Here is an 8,838-nt window from a genome sequence, read left to right as displayed (position 1 = left end):
ATGGTGAAGGAAGGGATCTGCTGTCATCAGTCCAGTGTTCATGGAGAGCTGTTAAACTTGTCCTGTCACTGGGAAGCAGTGGAAGCGAGAGGTTTCCTGAGGCAGCAGGAGATGAAATGTGGTACAGGCTTGGTAAGGGCTCAGCCCAAAGCTGGTGTTTGCCGCAGGAAGAAAAGGGAGATTGCTGTGAGAGGAGAAGCTGGGGGTGTTCAGTTAAGGTTAATCTTTCTGGGGAGAGAAGAGGCTGCGTTTGCTAACTGCTCTGTAAGTATCCTTCCAGTCCCATCCCTGGCAGGGTTCCCCTCTTCAGCTGCCTGTGTGAGGCAGAGCAGTGCTGGGCACAGAGCAAGCCAATGTCCTTGTCACCCCCCTGCGAGCCTGCGTGGATCTCAGCACTGGTGTCCAGGCTCCTCTGAGCTTGGCCGCAGGACTGCGCTGCTCTGTTTAATTCCTCTGTATTTATATTTATGGCATTCCGAGTTATCCGTAGTAGTAGTGTCAGCACTTTGTTATTTTTTTTTCATTACCTGATAATTCATGGCTCTGCTCTGACACCTCAAACCAGAGCAGGAGACGGCTCTGTGCAAGCTACAGTGACCCATCCATTGCCAGCATCAGGCTGTAAATCCTGCTGCTTGCTGCCCTGCCAGGCAGGATTTTTTCCCTGGCTCCTTGTTAAATCCAGCAGCTGATGATCATCTTTTCCAAGTTGATGTGATTTCCGTGACACTAGAATTAGTTTTCTGCTGGTTTTATGTGCCATGCTAGGAATAACAGTCTAGCAGTAACTGCTTCTGGCTCAAATTTCCACCAGTGGAGTAAATAAGGGCATTAGCCCAATCTCCTCAATTCATTTCTGTCCATAGCATGTCACTTTTTGTGATAAGCTTTGTAAAATGTTGTTAGGCTTTTCCCTGATACAAGCGAAGGGTAGACGAGCTGACTTTGTGCCTAGAAGTGATGAATTTTAATAGCAGTCTTTCAGTGCTGCTTTAGTCCCTTCCAGACTGGCTTCTCCACCCTGGGATTAACTCCAGACAGCCAGTGCCTGCTGCCCGGGAAATGGCTGACTAGTTCTTGCTCTATCGTGCTTGACAGATCGCAGAGACAGGAAAACTGGGCAGTATCTGCCGCTCCTATGCATCTGCCTGTGTGTGCAGATGAGGTCTTAGAAATATTAGCCCAGTTGCAAATGTGTAGGAATATGACTGGGAGTGACTCTGCAGCCAGGTTTAACCTGCTCTTCCTTTAGAGGTCAAAGCTCAAACATCTCTAAGCCATTTCTAAATGGTGATATTTAGCCAAAATGCATGGCAGAAGCATCCATGGACTGAGAGCCTTGAGGGTGATGGGCTCAGACAGCCAACTTAGCCTTGTACTTCTGAAGTGCCTAAGGAACCCGTTGCTATCTGTGGTAAGAGGGTGAGTCCCTGCTGGAAAGAGACTGGAGGGAGTTGTCTGCCAAAGGCAGTCCTGAGCCCATTCCCTTATCTGCTGATTAGCACTGAAAGCAAGTAGTGATTAATTCCTGTGCACCTTGCCTTTGATGTACATCTTCGCCAGAGATAAGGAGATGCTCTTGTGGAGCAGGGGAGAGTGCTGGTGCCAAGACTGATGGTGCAGACGGGAGGCGGGTGGTGGGGAGCGCAGACCTGGGCTTGACCTGAAACCTTCTCTCTCTCCAGCTTTCATCCTCATGATTATTCTGGCCCTCATCCGCATCAGCAGAGGCCAAGCTGAAGGTCACCCATCCATGGCCCAGCTGTCAGGCATCCGCAATCTCTTTGGGGTTTGCGTCTACTCCTTCATGTGCCAGCACTCCCTGCCATCCCTCATCACGCCCATCTCCAAGAAGAAGCACGTCAACAAGCTCGTGCTGCTCGATTACATCCTGATCCTGGCTTTCTACAGCCTCCTGTCCTTCACTGCCATTTACTGCTTCCGCAATGACACCCTCATGGACATGTACACGCTCAACTTCACCAACTGCGAGATCATCAACGTTGCCTTCATCCGCTACTTCCTGGGCCTTTTCCCCGTCTTCACCATCAGCACCAACTTCCCCATCATTGCGGTGACCCTGCGCAACAACTGGAAGACCCTTTTCCACAGAGAAGGGGGGACCTACCCGTGGGTGGTGGATAGGATTGTCTTTCCTGCCATCACGCTGATTCCCCCAGTGCTGGTGGCTTTCTGCACCCACGATCTCGAGTCCTTGGTGGGGATCACGGGAGCCTATGCTGGGAACGGGATCCAGTATCTCATTCCGGCTTTCCTGGCGTACTGCAGTCGGAAGGACACTCAGCTGGTCTTCGGCAGCGGGACGGTTAACAAGCACCTCTCCCCTTTCCGGCACACCTTCTGGATTGTGTTTGTGCTCATATGGGGCTTTTCTTGCTTTGTGTTTGTGACTGCAAACATTGTCCTGAGTGAGTCAAAACTCTGATGGGGGTGGTAGTGGTATGGTCCCTGCTGGGCTCCAGAGACCTCAGCATTTCAGCTCCCCCTCTGGGACTGTAGAGAGGGGGAGAGGCAGCATGAAAGGAAGTTTCCAGGCCGTTGGCTTGGTGGCACAGGTTAGACCTGGACACACAGATTTTCTTCACTCCATTTTGGGTATGGATGGAGTGGAGTCAGCCTTGTTATAATCCTGCCTCTCAGACAGAGCCATGGGGCTGAGCCCTTGGCAGCCTGCACGATTAACGAGTGTCCAGCCATTTCTGCCTTCAGCTCTGTTGGAGCATCACTTTCTCCGTCCCTACAGTGGCTCTCTGTGTGCTGCAGGTCTCAGCACACAGAAGAGCAGACAGGCTTGGCTGCTCACTACACTGATCCACTAAATGTCCCTGCTCCCAAAGACAGGGAAGTGCTCTGCAGTATCCAGCAGGAGTTTAGGGGAACTGAGTCTCTTCTGTCTGCTGAGACCCTTCCCAGCTAACCTCCTGTGGCAGATAAGGGAAGAAATTAGGGTGGGAATAGCCCTATCTCAGAAGAAAATAACTGTTCTGTTACATTTTCTTTTTCTAGAGGCATTAACCTGTTTTGTGCACCTTGGATTGCCTGGGATTGGAGATCTTTAGCTTAAAGCTGGATTTCTCCAGCCCAGGAGTTTACATTCATACTTCTCACTCTGTTCTCCTGTTCTGTGGCAGCCCCAGGCAGACAGAGCACTGTCCCTCTGCACGCAGGGGTACAGCTCTTCACCACAGCCTTGCTTCCCTTGGCTCCTGCATGCAGCCCCTTTCCCCTTCGCCTGGGGCCGGTGCAGCAGCCCAGACTCTGACTCCAGTGCTGGGGATCTGTGTCTGCCAGGAAGGTGCTAATTACCCAGTCATGACACGTGTGAGGCCTGTGAGAGCTCTAGCTGCGCACACCGATGCATTTCCAGCCTCCTGTGCTGGGTAATTAGCCTTGAAACGAGGTGGGTGTTAACTCGAGGGATGGGGCTGGTGCCGGGAGGCACTGATGGTGCCCTGGATCAGCCTGGTGCTACAGGAGAACAAAACCTGAAACCCTGCTGGAACTGGGCTTGAATCCCACCCTCTTCTCTTGTGCACCGGGTTAAGGTGGGTTTTGGGCTGGTCCTTATCTGAAAATTGGGCTGCCTGTTACCTTAGCAGCCAGTGCTTCCAGTGAGTCTCTGCTTTTGAGGCTCCTGGTGGTCACTTTAATACTACACGGTGACAAAGGGCACTGGGTCCCATGCTCTGAGTCCCTCAGGGAAAGATCATACGGATTTTGTAACAAAAGGAAGAACTTTAAAAGTTTTCATCTGAAATATTTTAAATCCCTCCCTTATCAAAGCCAGTTCAAAGCCAGGTGCATGTCACTTGCGTTCGATCCTCTTGCCCTCTGCACTTGCTGCAGTATTAAATGTCACCGCTCACTTAAAGCAAGCTTTGAACTGCAGCTCTTTTTAATCAAGCTCAGTTTTCAAGTAGGACTTTCTGGTTTCCATATGACCTGAAGTGCTCCTCTGGGGGGAATATGCAAGTACCTGGAGCTGTATAAAAACACTTCATGGCTTTCAAAGCAAAACCCTGCACCTCTTGAGCCTGAGCACTGCCGCTGTGTCCTTGCTGAGCTGCTCAGATAGGATCCGGGGGCAGTGTTTAGGATCAAGCTGGAGCTGAGACAAACAGGCATTGGCAGCCCTTGCTGGTGAATTTAAACATCCCCAGGTGCTCCGGGGAAGCTGATGTGGCATCTTCAGTGCCAAATTAGCAAGTTGTTTTACAGGTAGCTGGTGCTGGTGTCTCATTTAGGAAAGAGGGACAGTTGTTTTGTAGGTTGGAAGGTAAATTCATGGGGCAGCTGAGCTGAGAGCCACCTGTGAGGCAGCTGGGACCCGGACAGAGCTGGAGGGAGGAATTTAGTGTTGCTGGAATGAGCCTTTGGAAAGCTGGAGAGGCTGTGGAGGCTGCTCTGCTGCACAAGTGCACAGGTGGGGGTTTACAGAGGGGGCCGAGGCCCTTCCTCCTGCACCGCCTGTGCTCTGCAAGGTGCTTGGCTCAGCCTCCACCCTGTCAAGTGCCCATTTCGATCTCTCGCCTTCACATTTCATTGCCAGCTGGAGAACGGGGCTGTTTTCTGGTATTTCGTATCTCCTCTCACCCTCCCCTCCCCTCTTAGGGCTGCCCTGCATGTTCTGCAGGGTAGCCTCCCAGCTGCCTGCCCTGAGGGGTAGGGAGCCCATCCTGGCACACCCTTTCCTGCCCTCTCACGTTTAAAGATGTGCCTTCTCTTCCCTGGCCTGGCTGACCCCCTCTCCTCCTCAGCACGCGTGGCAGTGACTTCGAAGTGGCCTGAGCTCTAAGAGCTGCTTGGATCCAGATTTTGGATGCAGTGGCAACAGTGAAGGCTCACATCCCGGCCCCAGTCTTTGCTGTGGTACCTTACCGAGAAGGACTCGGGTCCCTGAGGAGCACAAGAGCTTTCTTAAATAAATAACCATGAATTCCCAGACACCCACTGTCCTTGTGCAGCAGCAAAACAAATCTATCCGAGGAATCTGGGTGATTAACGGAAAGAAGCTCTACGGCAGAGAGAACGTTTTTCATATCAAGCATGACATAGCAATGCCTTCAAAGTTACTGGAGAAAGGGGGAAGGGGATGGCTCAGTGGAGCCCAGGGGGATGCTGGGTGACCCTGGCTCAATGCAGGGCAGGAGCTCCTTCCTTTCACCCATCACAAATGGGTCTATTTTTATTTGGCCATTATCAACACTAGCAATTCATTATTGCAGACTCTCACATGATGCTTGTCCTGACTGTAATTAGTTTTCAAAAAATGGGATTAAAAACAATAAAATGCACATTATACATCTGGTTTAGCCTGGCTTTTTTTTCCACCTCCTTCCTCATCTTGCAGCACCGAGCAGCTATTCCAGGAGGGGATGGCTGTGACTGATGGGGCTGCGGGCCAAGGAGAAATGGCAAGCGGAGAGGCTAATGGAGACCCTCACCTTTTCTTCTCTATTAGTCTCCTGCAACTCTAGGAGGTAGCTGCAAACTCAATTAAAACATCTGTACTTTCCCCTTCTCAATTACGGCTCCTTACACTTAAACCCAAACAAATTGAATTGCTCCACCGCCTCGGGCTGCAAAGGCAGTTTCTGCCAACAAATTTATTATCACCATAAAGCGCAGCTTGATTTATGTTAAAATATTAAAAGAGATCTTTATGATGGAAATAAACACTTTCTGCTGTGATTCTCTCGAAGGACCTTACAAGCGGCAGAGACTTTCGGGGCTTGGGCCATAAATCTGAAATCAAACTGGCATCGAGGATGAATTTGGTCTTTAGCAGCCCTTCGAAGAGCAACAGCCAGGGAAGGAAAAGGCAAAACCTCGAGCCTGAGAGGATGGTTTGGACAAGGCTTGAACATGGCTAAGGAGCAGCTGTCAGCAGCTTGGGGAAGGGTACCAGGGGTGGGCTGTGGGTGCTGCTGGCAGCCCAAGGTGATGCCTGGGTGGCTTTGTGCTGGGGTGAAGGGCTTCTCCCACCGAATCAGGAGCCAGCACCCAGCTGGCTCCTGCTGACCTCCCCAGGGTGCTGCAGCCCCTGGGGCTCTCCCCAGCTGGGGGAAGGCAATGGGTGGGCATGCAGCAGGGCAGGGAGGTTCAGCGCCCTGGCTGGTGCCAGGGGGGTGGATGGGACCCCAGTTTTGTGCCATGGATTTGGCCTAGCAGGAACCAGGAAGTGACTGTGCTTGCTGCTCCCTCCAGCACCCTTGGGTATAGGCGTGGCACATCCTGCTCTCCTTATACTGGCACCAACACTTTCCTGTATCTTTTCTGGTTGTACCATTCAGGATTTGTCCTGCTGTCCCCACCCTCACCGGAGCCACCATCTACCCATAGCAGTGCCAGCACCTCCTTGCCATTGGAAACCTCTTCCCCATGGCTGCCCCACGCTGGCCTGCCTTGTTCCCCCTTTCTTCTGCAGGCTGGGGCTCATGACACTGAACAATGGGAACAGTGAAAATTATATGTGCCACAGCGATGCTGGAGCTGGCAGGGGGTGGGCACTGGGGGAGGCTTTTGGCGGGGGGCACTGCCTGCCCACCCCAGCAGAGCCGAGCCCAGGAGGTGAGGGGCAGCAGTGAGCTGCCCGTATTTCTTTTTGCGCGTAAACAGCAGCTCACTTGTCCCAGGGTGGCAGGGGTGCCAGAGCTGGCTGAATTAAAAAGTGATTGATTAGACAATTTCACCAAAAAGAAATAATATCCCTCAGTGGCTGTTAAGCACTAAACTACCCAACCCCTGCTTTGGAAAGCCGGGTCAGGGGGTACTTCCAGGCTGCTGCTTCCCTGCAGATTCATCTCTGGAGCACCCTGGGGCCAGGGGACGCTGCAGCAGCAGCACAGGGCACCCTCAGGAGGGCACACAGCTCCCACCCACTTTGGGCTGCTCATACCCCTGTGCCCCATCCAGCTCCTCTCCTACCAGTGCCCACATTAGCACCTGGTGCAGGGAATGGGAGAGAAGCGCTGCTCTTCCATCCCAATTAGCATTTAAAGATGATTATGCGAATACCACCATGGTGGCAGGGGACCTGCATGCTGGTGCCTGGTGCCCACATGGGGCACCTAGGACAGTCCTGGCCTTACCCCGGGTGCTGACACCCATCCCTGGGGCAACATCCCCAGGGAGCACCCATGGCACCCCCATTGCTCACTGCCCTCAGCCTCCTGCAGCTCAGCCCTTCAATAAAACATGAAGCAAATCCATTTGGCCTCTGCTGAGTCATCGGGGACATCACTAATTAATACAAAACGTGGGTTGAGGATTTTTGATTTTTTTTTCCTTCCCTTTTTCGGATCCCTTTTGTTCTCACAGCCCCGACCCCAGTGCAGGCTTCTGACTTCAAAGATGCAGCTGTGTGTGCTGCACACAGCAGAAAGCCACTTCCTTGGCCCAGAAAGCCACAGTTTGGCGGGGGGGAAGAAAAGTCCCAGGGCATGCTGGTGCCTCCTGGGGACCAGCCTGTCACCCCTGGGGGCGACTGGGGCACCTGCCTGGTGGAAGCTGCTCCAGGGAAATGGGTGCCATCGCCTGGGGCAGCCTGGCAAGGATCCCTGAGTCTTCAACCAGGTTTATTTATTTATGGCCTTTATTTATATACTGGCACCTCCCTCCCTCACCGCAAGGCTTCAGAGGGGCTGCCAAAGCAATTAAGAGACAATTGTGATGATAAATAAGTAACGGGAATTAAAGGGCCAGCACCAGCTAGGCTGGAGCATGGGAGGGGGGGACGACTGGCTGCATTTAACCCCAGACAGATGGGTGGATGAGTTGACAGACAGATGGACGGACAGACAGGCACTGCCAGTATTTTTTGACCCAGGGCCACACGTGGCCAGGCCCTTCCTGACCTCTCCAGGGCTTTGCAGCCATCCCTGTGGCAGGGCTGGGTGTCCCGGACCAGCCCCTGCCATCATCCCCTCACTGTTACCAGCTCTGGCTGCTTGATGGCTGCCAGCAACCCCAACAGGGCTTTTAAATACGAAAAAATAAAAATAGAGCTTTAAAGCAGCTTCTTGGGGGAGTATAACATTCATGCTGGCAGGTGATGCTGAACCAGCTGGGAAGAGGGGCTGAGGGTTGGCATCTCCCTGGGCTTCCACTTCCCAAAAACCCCCTGCCCTCCCCGGTGTGTGTGAGTCACAGCCCCCACCAGTCCAGCAGGAAGAGGGCTGTGTTAGACATGGGCATCAAGAGAAGAATTAAACCTGGCTCATCCATCGCACCTGATTTATGGCTCCATCAGCCCTGGGAAAGTGGGAGGATTTATTTCCCTTTCTCATAACCCCAGCAGACCTTCCCTTCACTGCCGTGCCACTGCTTCACAGCCGTGGATGCATCTCTCTCTGACTTGAGCTCACAGCCATGCTTGTTCAGCACCCAAAACCCCGAGCAGGATGCAGTAACTCCAGCTGCAGTGCTCAGCTCCAGGCTGATGGCTCCTAAATGATTTTCCCTCAGCGCAGTTTAAGGAATTACCATTTTCCTTTGCCTGGCTGCCGCTGATGGAACGAGCTGTGCAGGGCTTAGTAAAGGGAGGCGAGCAGGGAGGCATTGCACAGGACCAGGAGAATCACCATGATGGGGGTAAAGCCAATGGCAGCAGGTGGAAGAAGGGTCCCCAGCAGCTTGAAAATGTCACTTTAATGACCTGGACATGGCATTTTGAGTCCCTTGAATGAAACCAAAACGTGACGGCAACACAGCAGCAATGAGTTTGGCGTCCCCAGTGCCAGCCCTGCCTGCAGAGAGAGCCTAGGCCACCACGTGTTGGCCCCCTCCAGGCTCCTCTGACCCCCTCAAAGCGCACAG

At 52.8% G+C, this 8,838-nt stretch overlaps 1 protein-coding gene across 1 annotated transcript; it reads left to right on the top strand.

The window, feature by feature from the left end:
- Positions 1-1,685: 1,685 nt before the first annotated feature.
- LOC104540954 (transmembrane protein 104) lies at positions 1,686-2,446 on the top strand (the record flags this gene model as incomplete). The annotated part of the gene is made up of 1 exon (XM_010184884.1): positions 1,686-2,446. A coding segment is annotated over one exon (761 nt), but the record flags the coding sequence as incomplete, so codon positions are not given.
- Between the last annotated feature and the right edge of the window lie 6,392 nt (positions 2,447-8,838).

Source organism: Mesitornis unicolor, unplaced genomic scaffold (assembly GCF_000695765.1).
Source record: "Mesitornis unicolor isolate BGI_N332 unplaced genomic scaffold, ASM69576v1 scaffold42075, whole genome shotgun sequence".
In the NCBI taxonomy this organism is placed as follows: Eukaryota; Metazoa; Chordata; class Aves; order Mesitornithiformes; family Mesitornithidae; genus Mesitornis; species Mesitornis unicolor.
Note: the sequence above shows the minus strand (reverse complement) of the source record. Positions and strands in the feature narration are given on the sequence as shown.